Here is a 25,146-nt window from a genome sequence, read left to right as displayed (position 1 = left end):
TGCATATTAAAACATAACCTTCTAGCAGGTTATCGTGTGTTTCGCCTTCTATAAGACACACACACATATATATTCCTATGGATTTGGCATGCCTGAAGAGTGAAATAAAGTATGCAGAATATGTAAGGAGTTAGTAATTGTGATGCCAGTGATTTCCCATGCAATATGAGTCAACTCCCAAAGTCAGGTCTGATGGCTCAAACAAGCCACTACCCTGGAAATTCCCATGAAAGGATATACCATTAAGATTTGGAAAGGAGATTATATGTTGGTTCGTGCTAGTAGGAACAGGTCAATTATAAGGAAACATATTCAAACTACACTTGAAAAATCATCAGTGCCTAAAGAAAGACAGAACTGAACATTGGCAGCATCAGGTTTGGAGGAGGAGGAGGAAAGGAAAGAAGTTATTTTCCCAAATAGTCCTGCTCTGAATTTCACATGCTACATCAAATGAAATGTTAACGAAAACGTTTGTTCCCTTTCAAAACCAAATGAGGAAATTGTGTAGTCTGTTCAGTGCCTAGGAAGGCTAGAAGTCTATTTTTAATTCTTTAGGTTCCAAAGGTTCAAAGTAATCTCACAATCTTTTTCACATGTTAATCAGTGAACATGTTAAAAAAAATTACATTGACACAAAGCAGAAAGTAATTCATTTGGCAGAAAATGAAAAGGAAGGGAAGACCATGTAAGCATAAGACCTGTTCTATCAGCCACCTGTTAATGTTGGAACTAATCACCTTTGCTGTTGAACAGTGAAATTCAATCTCACTTTTACATTAGAGGTAATACTTGCACCCAATTCATAGACAGAAACAGTGAAGTATGAAACTGTCCAACCACCAACAGAACAGACTCTTGAAAAAATGGATTCCCCCATTCTGCCCTGCCACTTACCCTGTTTCCCCCAAAATGACCTAACCTGAAAATAAGCCCTAGTGTGATTTTTCAGTATGCTTGTAATATAAGCCCTACCCCAAAAATAAGCCCTAGTTACGTAAAACCCCGCCCTCCAACATTGTGCAGCTACCAGAAGATGACATGACTGTATTTTAAATGTAGATGGTTGTACACGAAAAAAATAAAACATCCCCTGAAAATAAGCCCTAATGCATTTTTGGAGCAAAAATTAATGTAAGACCCTGTCTCATTTTGGGGGGAACATAGTAGAGAAGCCATTTTCAATCTCTTTTGGGGCCACAGTCAAAAACACAAGATGAAAGAAATATAGCCTGAATCAGGATTGCATGAGTCGCATACCAACCTTATAAGGTAGTATGGGAGGAACTGTTTCCAATCTGTGGCCCTGTTCAAATGTACCAGGGGCCCCCAGGGGACCATATGGCCTCTGCTAAGACTGGCTGACGTAGAGGATCTGGGGGCCCTTTCTGTTTCTGAGAAGCACGGGAGATCTGATAAACTAAAAGAGATAACACAAAACCCATGCATCTAAAATAAGAATACACTGCTGTCTACTGCATTGGATAGATAAAAAATAAAGTCTAGCAATTAAGAAAAGCCAATTTCCCTCCACAAAAACTCATGCTCTCTGATTTCTGGGCAATAGTACATTTCAAAATTTGCTCTTCTTCCAAGACCAATGCCAAAGCACTCCCTTATAGCAGACATAGCTCTTCTTCTATAGAAGGTTTATTTGAGAACTGGCTTAAGAGGTAAAATATATCCCCACTCCCTACATCAAAAAAAGTCAAAATAAGTAAGATACTGTATGTCAGCACAGAAACCTATGCCATTGTTCTCAGAGAAACAATGGGTGCAACTGAACACAAAACGTCAGAATTGTTCAGAGTTCTGGGCTGTTGGCAAATGGGCAGCGTTTTCCTGTTTGCTGCTCAACAGCTCCTCTGCAACCAAAAGCAGCCAAACAAACCACATATATTTAGGCCATGACTTGTATACAGGGAGATTTGAACATAAAAGTTTGGCTTGTCACTCACAACAAAACAGATTATTGGGTTTGGTTACACAACATTCTAACCATGGATAATAGGGCCATGGTTTTTCAGCCATTCTTGCTGCATCAGGAGCAAATCTGGAAGCATGCACAGCGTACCAGGCCAGAATCATGGCTTCATATTAAATTAAAATATGATCAATATGTGTGATTAATAAATAGATTTAGCTCTCATTTTGCCATATGTTAATAACCTTCATTCAAAAACTAATGGGAACTAATAGAAGTCAAGTACGTAAAAAAAATTTGATGCCTGCATGAATAATAACTTTATGAATCAACAAACAAACCTATCCAAACTTGCATAATGATAATGGCTAATGATATCCAAGGCAAAGGACTGCAAATTACGGAAGCTATGCACTGCAAAAATACGTATGTGACAGATGGGTAATATAAGTCATAGGCCAATCTTACTGCTCACTGCTAGAGTGCAACACCGAGCAAGCTGGAGACTTCTGCATTGCAATGAACAGTGCTTATATTTGTGCCATAAAGTACTGTACTGAAGTCACTTTAAATGCTCACAGTTTCTTTTCACAGTTTAACCTACTTATTCCATTTCAATGCTACATTATAGTGTGCACTGCCTTAGTCTATGAGAGTATACTGTGTCATATGTCCAAAGTTCATTTCAAATAAAAACAAAAAAATAAATTGGTTATTGTCTCCCTCTACTGGATGTTCTGAGAAAACTTTGGAAGTGAACTGAAAGCATCTACTGACAGATTGATAAGAAATTCATCATGTAAACATTGGAAAGAGTAAACTTTAAGCACCTATCAAACTGTTCACTGCAATCCGTCTGTGCAATCCATATTTGAAAATATTATTTGGGGAATGCTATGAAGATGCAACTGTACTTTCCAAACTGAAAAATCCAATAAAACATTTTAAATACAAAGAAAGAATAAAAGAAAGCCGTAAAACACCAAGGCCAAAACTTTACTGGTGCCACACAGTGTAAGAAGGCAACCATACTACGAAGCCTGCAGGTACTCACAATGAGTAGTTCTGAGCCTCAGCTTCCTCATGTCAGAGAAGCAGTTCCATGTCCAGTCACATGACAGACAAGTAACAAGAGAAAAAGCACTGTGTAACTATCTTAACATACGTTGTTGTTCCCAACAGTATCTTGCCTCTGAATTTAAATCATTCTAACCATACTAAGTCTACTCAGGGAACTGAATCCTCCATCATCAAAAGTGACTGTATCAGAAGAGAGCAGAAGAGTTCTTAGCACCACATTTTCATATCAAAAAGTTTGACCTAACAAAATATTTGTGTAAATCTTAATATTACATGCCTTCAGAAAGACCCTAAAAAATCTCATCCTTTTAGGCTTATTGTTGAGTTAGAGAACTCTATTAGATGCTCAAATACTATCCATTAGATGCTATCGCTCCTACTCAGTTTTAATTACTCTTTTTCAATTTATCATTATTGTTTCATCACTTTTGTTTCCACGCTTCTCATCGTTTTCTATTCTATTGCAAAGGAATTTTTAAAGCAACAACTCTTCTATCTGGAAGGCAGAGTTCCTGAAGTAATCCCATGTCAGGAAGGATTTTGGTTAATGGCATGCCCTCCTACTTGCCTGCAACACTGATTATTCAAATGACAAGAGGCATTTTAGCCTTGTGAGCAAATTAAGCTTAATGAAGCAAAATTATCAAGAGGCCCCATGCTCAGATACCTCAGTGATTTGCCATCAAGAACAGTTTCCTACCTTTGAAAATTCATCTTCTGCCTTTTCATCAGATTCACAATTACTGCTTGTGGAAGAATCAGCATCCAGTATGTCCAAAGAAATGTCATCAGGCTTTGTTCCACTATATGGATTTGCATCATCTGCATAATCACTTTCATTCTCCCAGTCAATGAGCTGAGGTTCATCTTCAGGGAAAAGAAATATAAGAAATATCATAACAGTATTTTACAATACTATATTACCCAATAAGCTTTATTACATTCTTTCAGAGATACTTAATCCATTTGATATCTCAGCTTACAAATTCACTGTTTTCTAAGCATTCACATTAAATATTTTTTAATAATTCACAAAAATAGAAGCACATCTTATAACAAACAAATTAAAAATCTTTTGAAATCCAATAAAAATGGAAGATAACAAAATAGGGATTTAGAACAGAACAAATGACTGAAGATCCTGTTCAACTACACTTTTCTTGTTTCGTCAGAAAGAGTGGCTTCCAATAGAATGTTAGCACTGTAAGCTGATTTGTAAAAACAAAGAAACACAAGGCAATAACCTGGAAAATAATCATTAATTCCATTTGACTAGGAATAGCAGGGAATTATAAAAATGTCTGGCTGACCCAGAAACACTGGTCTGACATTTAGTGAACTAACAAACAAATGCTGCAACTTAAGGAAAGATGGCCATCTAGTGTTTCTGACTATAAAATCAACAAAACAAGAGGGAAAAGGGAGAGAGAAAAGCTATGTAGCCCTTATACACAATCTAAAGACAAAGGTGAAAGATAGCTTTATTAGACAGCTAAAATATCACAAGCAGAAGCCACCAATGCCAACTTAATGAAGATTCTTACAGAGTCAAAAGCCAGCTTCTGCTTATGATACTTTAGTGATCTAAGAAAGATATCATCCACTTTTGTCTTCAGTACTGAAAAGTTACTATACAGGAAGTAAAAGCCACTTCACATATTGCCCTGATTCTCACCAATGTACAAGCTAAAATAAGCCAGAAGAAAGCCTTAGGATTTCACATTGTCCCTTTCCCTTTTTTCCTCTCAGTGAGTCAAAACAACTGTTGTCATATTTAGTTTCAGCCTGTTTTCAAAGGCAACTTCAAACCCTGCACTATCTCAATAATAATAATCAGTGCCATCAAATTAATTCTGACTCATGGCAACCCTTTTCAGTATTTTCCAGGTAAAGAATACTTAGAACTGGTTTACTATTTCTTCTTCTGGGGATGCCCTGGGACTATGCAAATGACCCAAGGCCACAGAAGCTGGATCTATTCATAGGAGGCACAATGGGAAATCAAACTGCCAACCTTTGGCTCTGCAACCAGATATCTAAACCACTGAGTTATCCAGCTACTCTATGGACTATTTTGCTGAAGTTAAAATTATTTATGAAAATTTAGGAATTTAACGGTTCCAAGACGCCAATCTCCCTTCAGTCATTGCAAAAGATCAGGATTTCTAGGAGTAAAAGTCCAAAAACTTCTGCAGACCCAAGTTTTTGAACCCATGAGTTACCTGTAATTTTTAGAGGACATCAAAAGGATAAGCTTTATTTGGACTAGTGCCTTTGCATTGATGCTCACTGATAATCGCTACAAAAACTCTTACCAAATACAGTACTTATACATTGAACATTTGCGCTGGAAAATACTAAGTCCTTAATATTTTCCAGTCCTTAAAAATTAATAGATTTATGTGAAATCCTATTGCGTAACTAAATGAAAACCTATGTATATCTATTCAAGGACTGGAAAGCTTTGTTGTATTCAATGAAACCTTCTCCTAAGTAAATGTGTAATGTTAAAGGCATAAACTTTTTTGGATATTAGTCTTGAGAACATGCTGGTCTTTATTTATCTTGCTAAATAATTCTGTGCTTTCTAATAGTTTCTAGAGTGCTAATTTCTTCTAAAGCTTTCAGGAATCCTTTGTCTTCAATATCATTTAAAAATATTTAGCTTTTTCTTCATGACTAAAGCACAGGTTGAAAGGAAAATATATCTAAACTGAATATTTTGCTCAAAACTATTTCCAAATTTCTCCTGTGTTTCCCTGAAAATAAGACAGGGCCTTGTATTAATTTTTGCTCCAAATAATACATTAGGCCTTATTTTCAGGGGATGTTTTATGTCATCTTCTTCCCCACAATGGTGGAGGGTGGGTTTTCACTTAACTGGGGCTTATTTTTGGGGTAGGGCTTATATTACGAGCATCCTGAAAAACCATACTAGGGCTTATTTGAAGGTTAGGTCTTATTTTCGGGAAAACAGGGTATTTATTCTCGCTTACATAGTTTTATATAATAATGATCGGAAAATAACTGTAATATTTATCTGTCTTAACCAGTGACTTACTCCCAACAACATATAGCAGGTTGTTAGATACAAGATTTCCAATTATTATCATTAATCATTTTCATATAAGTATTTGTTGTTCCTGAGTTTAAAAAAATTAAACTAAGGAAACAGAAATTTCATGTTCAGAACAATCTCTATCATAATAACCAGACTCAAATCTAAGTATATTTCCTCCTAATTTATTCCTTTTTCTTTCTCAGACATTTCTTTCTAACATTTTTGGATTTTTTTCCATCTCCAAGTAACTGCAATGAGACTATTAACTATGCCATCACCAGGATTGGTATAGAATCATTCCACCTCCTGGAGCCTGAGGAGAGCACAAAAGCATTTTGGATGTGCCATGCTCATGCCTGCCTTGAGCATCTCCTTTCATCTCCTATAGCCAGCTAGTGAGAACTTTTCATCAGTAGAGCTTCCTAGACGAATATGTTTTGTCCCCTACCGTACATTCAGTTCCGTCAGCAGAGTAGCACTGATGTCACATCTTGAGTTCTCCTTCCAGCCTAGGTTGTCCTAGTATACACTGAACTGCACCCTCTTCCTCTGCCTTTTTCACTATCTTTTTTTTATTTTATTTCTTCTTAACAATGGACAAAATCCTATTGCATAAATATGTGCAACATAAACCAGAACAGGAAGCCAAAATTATTCATTTCAATTAATTTAAAGCTTCCTAACCCCGTTTCTGCTTCCAGTGCTCCCTAGGATTATCAGGGGAAGGCTTTTTCCTCAATCCCTTCACTATCACAGGTATGTTTGGTGGGGGCAGAGGATGGGGCCTTCTCTGTTGCTGCTCCCAAACTCTGGAACTCTCTCCCACAAGAGGTCAGACTGGCCTTGTCCTCCCACAAGCAAGCAAATATCTTTTTCTTCAGAAAGACCTTCTGCTAGCGATGGGCTAACTAGATTTTCAAAATCGGTCTAATGTATTCCTGTTATTTTTAATGTGTTTTAGAACTATTTTTATCTACTAGTTTTTATGTTATATTTGTTTAATCCTTTAATAATTTATTGCTCTTAGTTTTTAACACTGTTTATTTTATAGTACTGTAAGCTGCTTTGGGTTCTTTTTAGAAGAAAGGTGGGGTGTAAATATTTTAAATAAATAAATACATAAATAAATCCTATAGTGAGTCACTCTGAGTCCCATTTCTGGGAGACAGGCATGACACATTCAAAAAGAAGAAAAGGGGGGAAAAGTAAACTAAAATATCCCAGCTGTAGAGTCAACTGTAGGATTAACTTTTTTTAGTTAATACCAGTTCTTTCATCATACTTTGTAGAACAAGGCCCTATTTATATAATTCTAGAAGTATACATGACTACAGAAGAACTACACAACTTTAACCCTGACAAGGAAGAAACTGAAATAGTTAGAGCTGTTATATACCTTGGTACAATCATCAATCCATATGGAGACTTCAGCCAAGAAATCAGAAGACCAAGATTAGGAAGGGCACCAATGAAGAAACTGAAAAGATCATCAAATGTAAGGATGTGTCACAGGAAACCAAGACCATCCACACTCTTGTATTTCCAGTCACCATGAATTGAGTGTGAAAGTTGCAGTTAAGAAAGCTGACAGGAAAAAAACTGGGATGTGGGGTTTTTTTTAAAACATGGCGGAGGAGAGCTTTGCAGATACCCTGGACTACCAGAAAGACAAACAAATGGATTCTAGATCAAATCAAGTCTGAACTATCGCTGGAGACAAAAATGTTGAAACTGAGGCTATCCTGTTCAGGGTACATCGTGGGTAAGCACTATTCTCTGGAAAAAAGACAATAACACTGGAAAAGGTAAAAGGCAGCAGGAAAAGAGGAAGACCAAATATGAGAGGAACTGACTCCCTAAAAGAGACCATGGTCTTGAGTCTGGAAAAGTTGAGTAGGGCAGCTGAGGACAGGACATTTTGGAGATTGCTCATTCACAGGACTGCCATAAGTTGTAAGTGACTTGACAGTATATAAAAGCAACAAAAAGTGTTCATTTTTTTTAATATTCCAGTTCCCTTTTCAATGTTTCTTTGTTTGTTCAATTAAGATTATCACAAGAAGAGATTAAACCCCTCACATTGACTGAAAGCAGTTATCAAGTTCCATTAGTTATAAAGATGGGGATATTTGTACACGAATATCCCAGCACAGCTGGATTTAATGAGGGTCCAGGCCCTGGGGCCGGACCATCCACTCACACATCAGCCAATGGTGGCAGCCCGCACTCATCCTTCCAATTGCACCCGGAGCACCATTCTCTTACTACTCGGCTGGCACTCCAGGCGGGGGAAGGAGGATCAGTCTCCCCGCACAGCTGCTGAGTGCGAAAAGAGCAGCGCTCCAGGTGTGACTGGAAGGATAAACAGGGCTGCCACCACTGCTGGACATGTGAGTGGACGGTCCAGCCCCAGGGGCCGAACCCTCATTAAGTCCAGCTGTGCAGGGATATTCATATTCATATTCAAATGCCACCATCTCTAATTACTTATTTAAAGTATAACTATTCCTATTATAGCTATAAAGATTTCTTAAAAGCCAGAAACAATGACAGATAGAAAAATTGTCTTAAACAGGAAAATACAGGTTCTTAAGAAGAACATATGCATTGAGAATAATTTTGCAGAGAAACAAATGGAAAGAGCTTCACCTTCATCATATCTATCCCTTGAGATTAAATATTTTCCACATTTTTCTCCTTTAACACACGGGAACTTTGAGGTGAAAGTCTTATTTTCATCATCAGAAAAGTCACTCCCACTGGAGCTCCATACTATGTCAGTGAATTCACTTGAACTTTTAGAGATTCCTGTGGGTCAGAATATGCAATAGTTAGTATACTACAATATCAAAGTAATAAGTATCCAACTCCTTACACTGATTTCAATATACAGCATAACAAATATTAAATCTAACAATAACTCAATGTTTAATATTTACATCTTAAAGCTATTAAATGTTCAAACTTAATCTATGAAATAATTATTTTTTCAATGAAATTAAAATAAACTAACTGGAGCAAATGCACTGAACTAGCTCATACTTTTAAAAAGCACTTCTACTTCTTGATTAATCACAGTTTAGCATATAATTCAAAAATTTAACTTTATTTTGCAATTTATCTTAATCATTGATTAATCAAAACATCTTTATTGTTTCAAATGAGCTGTATCTAACTTTAAATATAAGGCTATTTACTACAGTTCATTAAGTTCAAAGAACACAAGCAATGACTCATAAAAAACATAAGTTTGAGCTTCCAAATTGCACCCTGCTGATATACCACACGTAAATCGAGGCACCACTGTACCAAAATCAGATTGGTTATATTCTCTGCAGCCAAAGATGGAGAAGCTCTATACAGTCAGCAAAAACAAGACCTGGAGCCGATTGTGACTTTGATCATCAGCTTCTTATAGCAAAACTCAAGCTTAAACTGGAGAAAGCAGGAAAAACCACTGAGCTAGTCAGATATAACCTAAACCAAATCCCTTATGAATACATAGTGGAAGTGAAGAACAGATTTAAGTAACTAGATGTGGTGGACAGAGTGCCTGAAGAACTATGGATGGAGGCTCATAACATTTAACAGGAGGCAGGAACAAAAACCATCCCAAAGAAAAGGAAATGCAAGAAAGCAAAGTGGCTGTTCAAGGAGGCCTTACAAATAACAGAGAAGAAACGGGAAATAAAATGCAAGGGAGATAGGGAAAGTTACAGAAAATGGAATGCAGACTTCCAAAGAATAGCAAGGAGAGACAAGTGGACCTTATATGAACAGTGCATAGAAATAGAGGAAAATAACAGAAAGGGAAAAACCAGAGATCTATTCAAGAAAATTGGAGATATTAAAGGAACCTTTTGTGCAAAGATGGATATGATAAAGGACAAAACTGGGGGGGGGGACCTCACAGAAGCAGAATACATCAAGAAGAGGTGGCAAGAATACACAGAGGAATTATACCAGAAAAATTTGGATATCCCAGACAACCCAGATAGTGTGGTTGCTGACCTTGAGACAGATATCCTGGAGAGTGAAGTCAAGTGGGCCTTAGAAAGCATGGCTAACAACAAGGTCAGTGCAGGTGATTGCATTCCAGTTGAACTGTTTAAAATCTTAAAAGATGACACTGTTAAGGTGCTACACTCAATATGCTAGCAAGTCTGGAAAACTCAGCAGTGGGCAGAGGATTGGAAAAGATCAGTCCACATCCCAATCCCAAAGAAGAGCAGTGTAAAGAATCCTCCAACCACCATACAATTGCACTCATTTCACATGCTAGCAAGGTTATGCTCAAAATTTGACAAGGTAGGCTTCAGCAGTATGTGGACCAAAAAATACCAGAAGTACAAGCTGGGTTTCCAAGGGGTAGAGAAACCAGAGACCAAATTGCTAACATGCGCTGGATTATGGAAAAATCCAGAGAGTTCCAGAAAAATATCTACTTCTGCTTCATTAACGACACAAAGGCCTTTGACTGGGTGGACCACAGCAAAACTATGGCAAGTTCTTAAAGAAATGGGAGTGCCTGACCACCTTATCTACCTCCTGAGAAATCTGTATGTGAGACTGGAAGCAACAGTTAGAACTGGATATGGAACAACTGATTGGTTCGAAATTGGAAAGAAGTACAACAAGGCTGTATATTCTCTCCCTGCTTATTTAACTTATATGCACCATACATCATGCGAAAGGCTGGAGTGGAGGAATCCCAAATCGGAATTAAGATTGCCGGAAGAAATATCAACAACCTCAGATATGCAGATGATACCACTCTGATGACAGAAAGTGAGGAGGAATTTAAAAAACCTCTTAATGAAGGTGAAAGAGGAGAGCACAAAAAAATTGTCTGAAGCTCAACAACAAAAAAAGAAGATCATGGCCACTGGCCCCATCACCTCCTGGCAAATAGCAGGGGAAGATATGAGGTAGTGACAGATTTTACCTTCTTGGGCTCCATGATCACTGCAGATGGTGACAGCAGCCACAAAATTAAAATATGCCTGATGTTGGGAGGAAAATGGTGACAACCCTTGACAGCATCTTAAAAATCAGAGACATCACCATGCCAACAAATGTCCACATAGTCAAAGCTATGGTTTTTCCAGTAGCGATGTAAGAGTGGAAGTGAGAGCTGGACCATAAAGAAGGCTGACCACTGAAGAATTGATGCTTTTGAATTGTGGTGCTGGAGGAGGCTCTTGAGAGTCCCCTGGACTGCAAGGAGAACAAACCTATCAATTCTAAAGGAAATCAACCCTGAGTGCTCACTGGAAGGACAGATCCTGAAGCTGAGGCTCCAATACTTTGGCCATCTCATGAGAAGAGAAGACTCCCTGGAAAAGACCCTGATGTTGGGAAAATGTGAAAGCAAGAGGAGAAGGGGACGACAGAGGACGAGATGGTTGGACAGTGTCATCGAAGCTACCAACATGAATTTGACCCAACTCCAGGAGGCAGTGGAAGACAGGAGGGCCTGGTGTGCTCTTGTCCATGGGGTCACGAAGAGTCAGACACGACTTAATGACTAAACAACAACAACAAGAATCACTCTGTTACAGAAAGTTTTGTTCCAGTTCACATATGTAGTGTTTTACCAATTTTTCCCTGGAAGAAACATCATTCCTCCATACAGTAGGTAAATGGCAAAGTGCATCTGTGAACGTTTGCTTGGAAGTAAGCCTAAATTTATTAAATTAGACTTACACCCAACATTAATTAGCACAAGTTTGCAATATGACTTATACTTCACTGCAGAAGCATACAAAGCTTAGTGTTGTGAACAAATCCATGGATTTAACTGCCCCATCTATGTCATAACCAAAGTTCTGTTTTTCCACTTTATCGGGTTCTGATAATAAGGAACATGCATGGAACAGGGTTATAACTGAAAAAAGACAAGTAATTACATGTATGCTAGACCACAATATGAATCATGACCTTGTGGGGAAAGTCTTTAAGAGTCATACAAACAAAATCTCTCATATTACTAACACAAAATGATAAAATATATAATGTACCTTCAACTGAATTGAGCAATGGCGTAAGGCACTTTTCAGCTCTTGAAGTTTTTTTGGAAAATCGATTTGTCTGTTTTTAAAAAGGAAAATGATTAAACGTAAGATGAATACTCAACTGCATGAGAACTATTACTTAATATTTGCTTATATTACATTTACTTTATTTATTGAGACTACTAGCCTATATCCACTTGTTGCTATGTATTATCAAGTCAGAACCAACTTACAGTGACCCTAATAGGGCCTTCAAGGTAAATAAAATATTTCAGGAATGGTTTTACCAGTTCCACATCTCCAATGAGCTTCCATGGCTGAGTGGGGATTTGATCCCAGGCCTTGTTAGTACATCAGTCTATTGACTACACCACAGTGAATATCCTGAGTGTACATGTAAAGAATTACATTGTCCCTCTTCTTTATCTTACATTTTGCAACACAAAAGACTCTCCCCCAAAAGGTTAAAAATGTTTTTGTTAAAAAAAACACCATGGAAGAAAACAAAATGAAAAAATGCAGGAGGAAGACGAGTCAAGATACAAGATCATGGTATACATATAGCTTACAAAGGTAAAACCAGTATGGTGATACTGTGTGGTTAGCGTGTTGAACCAAACTTCAGGAGATGTGTGTTCAACTCCTCAGGTAATCCTAGTCTGATCACACTACCCAGCATGTTAATCTAGCAACTGCACACTGACTAGCTGAAGCTGTCAGATTGCTTTCAGATCCACATAAAATCTACTGCTATAGTCCAATGAGGAGATTATTACACTATGAACTACTGAAACAAGATTATCCTTGAGAAGTTATTATACTAACAAACCGACTAAAGATGGAAAAAACACTTGCTGAATTAAGGAGCACCCACAGGTTCAAACTAGTTCTTTCAAGGGGAGCACAAGCCTATCTAGAACAGACTCTACTCCCAGTTCTCAGATAGAGAACACTACATACTCAAGAGGGCTCTCGATTACCATGGTTTTGCCCTGTCTAAACTCATTATAAGATGTGAAATACATACAAAGATGAGGATTGAAAGTTTCAGTCATACAGCTAATGAATGAAGACCTTTTTTAATCAGCAAAGGTAAGTTTTAATTGGTCAAGTTGAGAATTAATTATTTTAAATATTAATACTAGTATAATAAGAAAAAATCTTTTCTTTTCCTTTCAACAATTAAAAACAACTTTAGTTTATTAAGTGTAAATTACCCTAACAAGAAAGCACTGCTTTGAGATTTTGGTAATTAAGCTGTTAACAAGGCAGAAGACAAAGCAACCATAAACTCACTGGAAACCTTAACATAAATTCCCTCGATATCTTTTCATAACCATATACTGCAGGTCCAAACAACAGCATAAGCCATCAAACATTCATTTTACCTCCTGTGAGGAAGCTGTTTGAAATCCATCACCACAATGCAGCCATGCACTCGAAACTGACACTGGAGCAATGGCATTTCTCTTTCCTCCACCCACAGGCTTCTCATCTGGAAAAGATGCAAGTTCTGTGTGCCATGCTCGTTTCCTCTGAAAGAAAAATACTGCTTATTGATTTTAATCAGTTGTATTTTTTTATAGTTTCAAATTATAAATGATCTGAGTATACAATACTCCCAAAAATACAAAAGAAAAAACAATGCAGCTCACAAGATTCTTCTAAGACTCCGGGCTTCTGACCCCAGTTCCAAATTTTTTGTATAGGATGAATGACCTTTGAGATTCATGCTTCTAGCAACATACACATACAGTGGGCCTTTGACTTACGAACGGCCCTAGTTACGAACATTTCGGGTTACAAACCCGATCTCATCGCAAGTAGTAAACCCTACTTGCGAACGAAGATCTGGTTACGAACCCAAAAGGCAGGGAGAAAGGGCGGGAAATTCGAATTTCCTGTCCTTTCTCCCTGCCTTTGGAGCTTTCAAAAGGCTTCCTCCGACATCGGAGGAAGCCTTCTGAAACCTCTGAAGCCAAAAAGGCAGGGAGAAAGCGCTGGAAGTTTGAACTTCCCGCGCTTTCTCCCTGCCTTTTTGGCTTTGGAAGCAAGCCGGGCTGCCGAGGAGAAATCAGCTCCCTCCTTTCACCCGATGCTGAGTCCTCTTTAAGCTGGGCTGAGCTCAGCCGGCGCAAAGGGGACTCAGCATCAGGTGAAAAGAGGGAGCTGATTTCTCCCCGGCAGCCCGGCTTGCTTCCAAAGCCAAAAAGGCAGGGAGAAAGTGCGGGAAGTTCGAACTTCCAGCGCTTTCTCCCTGCCTTTTTGGCTTCAGAGAGCTCTGCAGCCGCCCATCGCGGTGGCGGGGACCCCCAGGGAGGTCTCCCAGGGCTTGCACGCCACCATGGGAGACCTCCCTGGGGGTCCTCGCCGCCGCAATTGGTGCCTTCAGAGATTTCAAAGGGCTTTCCCCGACATCGGAGGAAGCCCTTTGAAAGCTCCAAAGGCAGCGGAGCGCCGGGCGGCAAGAGCAGCCCGGGCACCTGGCCGCTCGCCCCCGGCCGCACGGAACCAGCAGAGCACCGGGAGGCTTCAGACTGGTAAGTCCTTTTTAAAAAAACTTTTCTGTGTGTGTTTTGGAGGGTGGGTTTGGACTGGGGGGGGGTTATGTGTCTGTGGTTTGCATGTGTGTGTGTGTTTTGCAGTCCCAACGTGGGACTTGCTCTTTTTATTTTTTATTTTTAAATGCTGGAACGGATTAATTCCGTTCCCATGCATTTCAATGGGAAATGGTAGGTCAACTTACGAACTTTCTGAGGTACGAACGTCCTCCCAGAACGGATTAAGTTCGTAAGTCGAGGGCCCACTGTACCACTAACTATTGTTTTCCATTTGCAATTAAAATACCCTGAAGGAGAGATAGATAGATGTCATTATCTACAGATCTATCATGGTTTTTTTAATTCTACTTGAGGGGGTGAAAAAACAGCTTGGGGGAGACCACACACTTAGAATTAACAAACTGCTGCCCAAAACGTCATGACTAGCTGCAAATTGTCTTAAATTAAGAAATCACCACAGCAGTATCCGTTGCACAAAGAATAGTGTTCCTCAGCATGCACCTGATAATGCCTACAATGTTTTCGTAACTTGGGGCAATTTGTCTCCAAAGCTGTGCTATTTGCATAGCTATACAAGATTGTGGCCAATACAAATTTTCATTTCCGGCATCACAACAGAGTTCAGGGTTCTCTTATACAAAAATTAATATCTGATATTATTCAGTTTAGTAGATTAATTTAGGGTAGATTAACTTTTGTTGTTACCTTTGTGAAGTAACCAGGTCAAAAGTGTTACTGACTTACCACATATCACAGGAAGATCTAGCAATACATTGTAGCCTTTTTTCATACCACTATCTATTTAATATTTATTTTCAAATCACCAATCATATCTATACATGTAAAGTCACGCAAAAGGACAGTAATTGTGGCTTCTATGCTTTTCCATGTGGTTTTGTGCAAAGATGGACATGATAAAGGACAAAAATGGGAGGGACCTAACAGAAGCAGAAGACATCAAGAAGAGGTGGCAAGAATACACAGAGGAATTATACCAGAAAGATTTGGATATCCCGGACAACCCAGATAATTTGGTTGCTGACTGTAGCATTCTCTATTTAGTTGATCTATGGTTCTTGTTGTATAATGTAATGATTTTTGAATATTCATGTTGCTGAAAGGCGGAGCCTGGATCAGAGTGTGAGATTAATAGAGTTCAAGTCAGTGTGTAGAGTTTAAGTCAGATTGAGTCAGTAAGAGTATTTATTTATTTATTTATTTATTTATTTCATTTATACCCCGCCTATCTAGTCAATTGTGACCACTCTAGGCGGCTTACAACATACACTTAAAAATAAACAAGTAGAGTCAGAGAGATTAATAGAATGTGTAGTTTGGGGAACTTCTGAGAAATGATTAAATACTGAAGATATTCACGAATTAATTTATGTATTAAATAAACCAAAAGTTTATTTTAAAGGACTTGAAGTGTGGACCTGAGTCTTTCTGAAGTAAATGGTGATTTAGAAGTCACCTGGTGGCAGCAAGTGTAAAAGGAGAGAGTGTCTGCCTTTGTGTGCTCTGGGGGCTTGAAGGTCAAGCAAAGGGGCACGAGGGTGGACGCCACACTGACCTTGAGCCAGACATCCTAGAGAGTGAAGTCAAGTGGCCCTTAGAAAGCATGACAAACAACAAGGACAATGGAGGTGATGGCATTCCAGTTGAACTATTTAAAATCTTAAAAGATGACGCTGTTAAGGTGCTACATTCAATATGCCAGCAAGTTTGGAAAACTCAACAGTGGCCAGAGGACTGGAAAACATCAGTTTACATCCCAATCCCTAAGAAGGGCAGTGCCAAAGAATGCCCCAACTACCGTACAATTGCACTCATTTCACACACTAGCAAGGTTATGCTCAAAATCCTCCAAGGTAGGCTTCAGCAGTATGTGGACCAAGAACTCCCAGAAGTACAAGCAGAGGAACCAGAGACCAAGGGGCAGAGGAACCAGAGACCAAATTGCTAACATGCTCTGGATTATAGAGAAAGCCAGAGAGTTCCAGAAAAACATCAACTTCTGCTTCATTGACTATGCAAAGGCCTTTGACTGTATGGACCACAGCAAGCTATGGCAAGTCCTTAAAGAAATGGGAATGCCTCACCACCTTAGCTATCTCCTGAGAAACCTATACGTGGGACAGGAAGCAACAATTAGAACTTCATATGGAACAACTGATTGGTTCAAAATTGGGAAAGGAGTACAACAAGGCTGTATACTGTCTCTCTGCTTATTTAACTTATATGCAGAATACATCATGCGAAATGCTGGACTGGAGCAATCCCAAACCGGAATTAAGATTGCCGGAAGAAATATCAACAACCTCCGATATGCAGATGATAGCACTCTGATGGCAGAAAGTGAGGAAGACTTAAAGAACCTTGTAATGAGAGTGAAAGAGGAGAGTGCAAAAAACGGTCTGAAACTCAACATCAAAAAAACTAAGATCATGGCCACTGGTCCCATCACCTCCTGGGAAATAGAAGGGGAAGATATGGAGGCAGTGACAGATTTTTCTTTCTTGGGCTCCATAGTCACTGCAGATGGAGACAGCAGCCACGAAATTAAAAGATGCCTGCTTCTTGGGAGGAAAGTGATGACAAACCTTGACAGCATTTTAAAAGCAGAGACATCACCTTGCCAATAAAGGTCCGAATAGTCAAAGCTATGGTTTTTCCTGTAGTGATGTATGGAAGTGAGAGCTGGACCATAAAGAAGGCTGACCGCCGAAGAATTGATGCTTTTGAACTATGGTGCTGGAGCAAGATCTTGAGAGTCCCCAGGACTGCAAGGAGAACAAACCTATCCATTCTGAAGGAAATCAACTCTGAGTGCTCCCTGGAAGGACAGATCCTGAAGCTGAGGCTCCAATACTTTGGCCATCTCATGAGAAGAGAAGACTCCCTGGAAAAGACCTTGATGTTAGGAAAGTGTGAAGGCAAGAGGAGAAGGGGATGACAGAGGATGAGATGGTTGGACAGTGTCATCGAAAAGTTCCACAAGAAAGCAATTCCAATGGCATTCACTATCCAAAGTCCGGTTTTATTTAATTATTCGGCTTCATCGACTCCAATTCCATTCCAGAGAATGACTCGTGTCTTCTTCCAGGATATTCCCTTCCATTCCCTCAGTTCTTTCCTTGCAACAGACAATCTGCCTCTACATTTCTCTGCAACTATCTGTGTCCATTGGGTATCACTGGGATAGCTGGAGGAGGGAGGTAACTTGGACCTTCACCCAGGGCCTTAATTCGAACGTGTGCTCGGACCCAAATCATAGATGCCTCAGGGCATGTGCGGAGTGTGTGCACTTCGCTTTCGGTAAATCCACACTAGAGCCCCAAATATCTACGCTGAGGGACATGAAACACCAAAATAAAAAAACACCCCAAAATAACACCCTAACTGAAGAAACTACATTCCCCTCAGGGGCCCCACTCTTCAACCCCCCCTCCTCTTTCGCTCCCCGTCCTTCCCCACGCCTACCTTTCTCGCGGTCATCTCCGCCCGTCGGGACTAGCGTTCGCTTTGCCACGTGACACGGAGAACGAACCCCCTCCGGGTTGCGGAAAACGGCTGGAAGCAAAAACTCCCAACCAACTCCGCTAGGCGGACCACCAAAGAAAGCCCTCTTTCAGACGCCAGGTTCATGCCACGCCCCCTCCAACTTGGCGCCGTTTCATCAGCGGAGCCCCTGATTGGAAGAGACGTCGACGACACTCGTCGACGAACGCGGAAGAGAGGAGGCGCCCCGCCTTAGCTTGGTTTTTCATACGGTCGCCGCCCGGGGGCTCTTGTGCAGGCAAACCTATGTTACGGCATACGCTTGCTACGCATGCGCGGTGAGGGTTCTTCGTCGTCTTAGAGGCGAGAACGCTCCTTCAAAGTCAACAGAGATAAAGTGGGATATTCCTGTGCTGTGGGTCACGTTGTAGGCTGGTCTTATATAGGTTTATAGGTCCCTTTTCGTGCAGAAAACAGTTCCTTTCGTGCACAAAGGCAAATCTATGTGGTTGGTGCACGGGAGTGAAACCTTTATGTGTTTCAGTATTTAGAGTGCTTACAATTATTTCAATAGGAAAAAAATCAAATTCTCAGTGCAGCCATGAAGCTCAGTAGGTGGCCATTCATTGGCTAGGCCAGTACAGGGTGGCATAAGCCCCTAACATGCTAATTTTTATTAATGTATTGTGTGTTTTAACATTGAAGGTACAAGGCAGTCAGATGATAGAATAATGTATAATCCTAATCTTAGAACTGCAGAACGGGAAGGGACCCTATGGATCATCAGGTCCCGCCTTTGTCAAGGAGGCACAGTGGGGAATCAAACTCCCAACCTCTGCTGTAGATACACTTGTTAACTGTCAAGGATCTTTTATATTTTATGTAAGTATAAATACAGAAGAACTACACAACTTTAGCTTTGACAATGAAAAGCCTGAAATCGTTAAGAAATTTTGTATACCTTGGTTCAATCGCTGATCCAAATAGAAAATGCAGCCAGGACATCAAAAGAAGACTGAGAAGGGCAGCAGTGAAGGAACTAGAAAAGATAATCAAGCGTAAGGATGTGTCACTAAAGACCAAGACTGTCCTCACTTTTGTATTTCCAATCACTGTGAAGGGGTGTGGAAACTGTAGTTTAAAAAGATAGTAAAAAAAGCTGACAGGAAAAAAAAGTAGATTTTGTTTGAAATGTCCTGGACGAGAGCTTTGTGGATACTCTATTGCCAGAAACACAAACAAGTGGGTCTTAGATCATAAACCTCTGGAGGTAAGCATGTCAAACTAAGGCTGTCTTGTTTTGGGTACATCATGAAAAGGAAAAGCTCACTGGAAAAGTCGATCATGCTAGGGAAAGTTGAAGGCAGAAGGAAAAGTGAAAGACCAAACATGAGATGTACTGACTCCCTAAAGGAAGCCACAGCCTTGAGTTTACAAGAGCTAAGCAGGACTGCTGAGGACGGGACATTTCGGGTCAGAGGTAATTTGATGGCACGTCACAATATTTTAATGCTAAATGGGAACTACCTTTTTTGTTTCTACACGGCAGCCTTATAATTTCCACTCAAAAGTAAACTGCACTGAGTTAAATTGGACTTACTACCAGATGTGTCAAGAGTCGGATTGTAGCCTGAAACCACAAACCTGTACAACAGGGTTAGGCTATCTATGGCTTACTCTCAGATGTTGTTGGACTTTAGCTTCTGTGATCCCTGACCACTGTGGCTAGGTAATAAAAAGGTCCCAGCTGGTGGGCCACAAGTCCTCCACTCCTGCTGTATACACCTCACAGAATTCAATGGGACTTACCTCCAGGCAAGAGGCTATAGCCATATGGAATTTAGCTGATAAATGTTCTCATTCTTTAAAATATAGAGACTTTTCTACTGTTGTTGCTACATGCTGTCAAGCCAGAACCTACTTATAGTAGTGACCCTGACAGGATTTTCAATGTAAGTGAAATATTGAAAGAGTGGTTTTAGCAGTTCCCCCAGTCAGTTTCCATGGCTGAGACAGGATTCAAACCCTGTTCTCCAGAGTCCTAGTCCATCACTCTATCCACAGCACCACACAGAGAATCCATACTATTGTAGGGCCTTTTCTTTGGCCAGATGCAATGTCATGCCTACTGCTATATTATATAGCAGATTTAATGCAATTCCCTGTTCTGAAAGGCACTGCCAATATAAACAGCGGGTGCTAGAAACCCTTGTTCATATGTTTTTGCACTGCCCGCTTCACTCGAGATTGATAGCCTCGAGGTTGTTAAAGCTGGAAGGGAGGTCAGATCTGGATAAAGTTCGTTGTATGCTGGCAGCAGAGATGACTGACATTGTAGAAAGAGTCAGACTTCCTCGATATTATTGTTAGGAGATGAACCATTGTCCCTTTAAAGATGTCTAACACTTTTCTGGCCTCTTGATGCCTATATACATAATTACTAACGAGAGAGATTTGGCAACTGGACCTATGGCCTGCCAGCAACATTTATCCTTTGCATCAAAGCCATTCACACTTGTTGAAAAACAGCCTGCCCAATTGCTTCATGTTTGGATGAGAAGTGGTTAATTGATGAAAAAGGAGTCAGATTCTGGGATTCTACCTCGCATGGTGTCACTTTGTGAATGGTAGTGAGCAGAAGAGGGTGTCCTATAGACTGTCTTGACTGTTAACACTGGTGTCATCAACATTCAGGCTGCCCTTTGCTATATAAATCTGGGTGTCGTTTTTCCTGCTGACCATGCAGGCACAATATTGTGCAGCAATGTTGGGCCCATTTCCTGGTAAAAAATCACAATGTCCCACATTCATAAACCACAGTTGTTGGGTGTTGGTTTTTTTTGGGAAGAATTTAATATTCGGATATTAATTCCTGATATAAAATGTAGGATGTACGGTATCTCTGACCTAGAGTATGCCCAAGACAGTTGGGCATATTGCAGGACTGGGTAGGGAGTTTCTGTCACCTAAGCTGACTTCCCAATAGTTGAGGTACAGGTGTAGATTGGCATTGACACAAGAATTTAAAATATGTAATTTAGGACTGGACAGAATGATGAGAGAGCCAATAACAAGGAATATTAATAACACACTGTGACATTTACCCCATAGCCCCTGCTTGTTTCACCAAATGAAGACCTCACCTGAGTATCCCAACATGCCCTTTAACACGCTGCCACCAGTTGATCTCTTTATCAACCTGTACTGTATTTCCTATGAAAGACTGAGGTCCATTCAGTACTGAACTTTTAAACAGAAACAGATTTATCAATTACAAGTTGTCTTAGGACTAATTCTTAAGCACTTTCTTAAAGTTACAAAAAGCTTCAGTATTTTACTTTAACCTCTTCTATCTTAATTAATACAGGTCACACTCTGACTAATCACTTCTTAAGCTCTCTCTGCCTCAAACCCCCAAGCTGTTTTCCATCTTCTCTGTCTCTGACTGAACCCTTCTAGTTTCTCTGGCTCCGCCTCCCAACAGCTCTCATTGGTACATGCCAATAATTTTCTACCTGAGCCAAAGCAGGGTAATCACTACAATTCCCCCCCCCTTAAGAAGTTTGTTTTATGAGGGAAAACCCAGCAGTACATGCAAATATAACAATAACTTACCAATATTTATACATATCTTATAAGACAGTTTTCTATCCATTACTAGCTTTACTAGATCAAACTTACCACTTTATAAACATTTAAGACAATATAATTATAAACATTTGCATTTAACATTAATACCAACTACATTGCATCACTTTTGCATTAATAAAGACCTACTCACCACCATTTTTACCATCATTATACACCTCTCAGTTCATCAACATCCAAACATTCATTTCAATCGTATTTCATGACAAAGACACAAACAGGCTTTTTGCATGACGATGATTTCGCTTAACAGCGATTTTCCCAGAATGGATTATCGTCATCATGCGGGGCACCACTGTACTTGGTATGTAATGGACAGCCTGCTCAATTTTTGGTTGTAGGCGTTGGTTCAGATCTTTACTTGGCTGTGCTTACAGGGTAACATTGGAAAATCTACTATATCTCGTCCTCTCTTACCTATAAAGGTTAGTTGTAAAGATAAAATGAAATATCTGTGAAGATTCTCAGTCATCCAGATGTGGTTATTTGGAAATTGAGTCATGGCAACTGGACTTCTTTCTTGTTAGGTTGAAACTGACTGGAGAAGCTACTTGGATGAGTAGCTGAATGTTTCGATCTAACAAGAAAGAAGTCCAGTCGCCATGACTCAACTTCCAGATAAAATGGAATGACTCCACTTAAGACTGTTATACTTTTCTTCTTGGAGGAATTGGAGGAGGGGAGATACAGTATGTATGAGATAATTAAATTCAAGCTAAATGAAAATTGATTAGAGTTCCTTGGAAACAATGTTGATATATGGCTCTATATATTTCTTTCACTGCCATCACAACTGAATCAACATCATGTGAATAACACTGATGATTATTCACCATTTACTAGGAGCCTCGTGGCGCAGTGGTTAAAACGCTGTACTGCAGCTAAAAACTCTGCTCACGACCTGGGGTTCAAATCCCAGGTAGCCGGCTCAAGGTTGACTCAGCCTTCCATCCTTCCGAGGTCGGTAAAATGAGTACCCAGCTTGCTGGGGGGGCAATGTGTAGCCTGTATAATTAAAAATTGTAAACCGCCCGGAGAGTGCTTGTAGCGCTATGGGGCGGTATATAAGTCCAATAAATAAAAAATAAAAAAAAAATACTATGCTGAGTAATAAATAATCAAATGTAATCATAGTTGTTTTGTACTCTATGCATGGGAAACTCTTTGAAATGTTCCTTTTTTATGTATATGTATCTGTTTTGCTTGCAGTACTGTGCTGTGGACACAAATCCTTTATCCATCTATGTTATGCAGCCATTATGGGACAGAATAGTAAAGGTAAGAATATTACTTCATGTGAGGATAAATTAGTTTTTCAGTAAGATTTCATTGAATACCGAGTTATGGTGGTTGTAAATAAAGCTCTTTAATTTGTTGTGTTAAAATATTCTTCAAGGATGTCTTTCTTTTTCACTTCATGCAGGGTGTTGTTGCATTTACATTTTGTAAAGAGAGTTGCCACACTAAAATATCCCATGTGTGTAAATAATGTGTGCGTGTTCAACTTTCATGAGAATGGTGGAGGATATGAAGAATTCTGTCTTGATTTCATTAAATTTGTATCTGGTTGCAATACTCTGTTCTTAATTCCCATATGGAAATTTGTTTGCCTTTTCAAGAGCTTTTTCTACATACATTTTCTGTAATGTACAGATTTAATTATGTATGTTCCTACTGTGTGGATTTTGAACATATTTGCTCCATTGGCTAAAGCATGTTTATTTTTTTCATTTTATGCTTTTTATAGCTGCTCATATTTTAACATGTGTAAAATGATTTTGTGTGTACAAAGCATGCTGAAAGATTTCTGAAGAAAATAAATTTGACCACCAAAGCTCTTTATCTTCTAAAACCTATTCTGAACCTGGAATGGTATAGGTATAGGTCTACATAAGCAGAATCCTTTGATATGAATGGGATTTGTTTTCCTAATGCACAGACATTTGAGCTAATTATTTGGTATGGAGTTAATATTCTCAAGAACTTCCAAGCCAGCCAAAACATAATATGTTTTGCTGAAGTCTTCAACAATGGTTTGTATGGTCTCAGAACCATCTTTTTAAAAAAATCATAGGACAGCAGCTGCTGAACAAAATGTGTAATGTAATGCTATAATTCCAAGAGCATGTGTTTTTGTCAGATGATGTCACTGTGGGAACCCTACCATCTGCAAATATATCTATACAACATTTCATCACTCTAACCTCAAGTTTCTGAGCTGCACTTGACGCAGTGCCAACTACACAGAGCAAAAAAGCTCTTGGAAGATGTACTAATGTGGATGGTCATATCCTGTATTGGAAAATGCATTATTTAATTGTTTGCCACCAGTTTTGTCATAAGCAGCAGTTTCAGAAGATCACCTTCAACTTATTGTTAACTACAACATGTTTTGAGACAAGAAGGTGAAATTCTTCCAAAACAGGCTATCTACAATGTTCTCCCCAACCCTCCCCCTCTACATCTTTCTGTATAGTAACTATTTGTCAGTATGGCAGATAAATTCCAATCCACAACTATAACTCTTACTTCTTCTTTTACATTTTACAGGTAGTACCCTTGTGGATGGCTTCTAACTTTCTAACTTTCACTGGGTTTTTGATTATTTTAATTCATTATTTTATATTATCCTTTTATGACTGGGGCTATGCTGTATCAGGTAAAATTATTCTGTGTTTCTTGTAGTTTGATCCTCTTCTCGTCACTGAGTTATCTGTACAAAGTCTACAACATAAGTTACTTTGAGAAGTCCATTACATTTAAAATACTACAAATTAGTTATGTTTTCTCTTCTGGTTGATATGTAAATTGATGAATGTTGGTGAATTGCTGAATTGATCAGACCTCATTTCCGAAGCATGCCATGTAGATCAGAGAACAGAGAGGAACAATATGTGGCCTGTTGACTGCATGCAAGTCTCCTGCCATCCTCAACAAAAGGTGTCCCTGGGAGCAAGACCTTCTTCTCTACGAGGTGTAGTGTGTGGTTAAAGAGATTTGGTCAAGAGTGCTAGACTGGACTGGAAGATCCAAGCTGGAGTCTCCACTGAGCCATGAAATGTACTGAATGACTTTTGGCTGGCCACTTTCTCTTGCCTAAGCTACCCCACAGGGTTATTGTGAGGAAGTGACAAGGTATGTCTCAATTGTATGCCTAAGCTGCAGCAAGTAAGTAGTGCACATGAACATCAGTCAAATTCTAAACATTGAAGCCCTATGGACACTTACCTGGGATTAAGTCCCATAAAATTCAGTGGAACTCACTTCAGAGTAAACATGCCTAGGTTTGTACCATGCCTCTGAGGAAATCTGAGGCTGTGGCTTGAACCTAATTTCAATTGAAATGATGCACATCAG

General features: G+C 39.4%; 1 protein-coding gene and 1 pseudogene across 3 annotated transcripts in view; one reads left to right on the top strand and one right to left on the bottom strand.

Annotated features, from left to right (window-relative positions):
• Nucleotides 1-18,293, bottom strand: part of SPIDR (scaffold protein involved in DNA repair) — a 260,008-nt gene extending 241,715 nt beyond the window's left edge. For both annotated transcript variants that reach the window (XM_020790935.3, XM_078393733.1), the window contains exons 1-5: nt 18,124-18,293; nt 13,468-13,614; nt 12,086-12,155; nt 8,715-8,873; nt 3,705-3,871 (exon numbers count right to left, since the gene is read on the bottom strand). In XM_020790935.3, coding sequence (XP_020646594.3) covers nt 3,705-3,871; nt 8,715-8,873; nt 12,086-12,155; nt 13,468-13,614; nt 18,124-18,138 — 558 coding nt within the window. In that variant the 5' untranslated portion in view covers nt 18,139-18,293. The remainder of the gene's footprint in view (nt 1-3,704; nt 3,872-8,714; nt 8,874-12,085; nt 12,156-13,467; nt 13,615-18,123) is intronic.
• Nucleotides 18,294-23,002: 4,709 nt separating this feature from the next.
• The window catches only part of LOC110077652 (ethanolaminephosphotransferase 1-like), a 28,925-nt pseudogene continuing 26,781 nt past the window's right edge, over nt 23,003-25,146 (top strand). The window contains exons 1-2 of the transcript XR_013545013.1: nt 23,003-23,067; nt 24,340-24,470. The product of XR_013545013.1 is annotated as an ethanolaminephosphotransferase 1-like (transcript). The remainder of the gene's footprint in view (nt 23,068-24,339; nt 24,471-25,146) is intronic.

Source organism: Pogona vitticeps, chromosome 4 (assembly GCF_051106095.1).
Source record: "Pogona vitticeps strain Pit_001003342236 chromosome 4, PviZW2.1, whole genome shotgun sequence".
In the NCBI taxonomy this organism is placed as follows: domain Eukaryota; kingdom Metazoa; phylum Chordata; class Lepidosauria; order Squamata; family Agamidae; genus Pogona; species Pogona vitticeps.
This window is presented reverse-complemented; position numbering and strand designations above follow the sequence as displayed.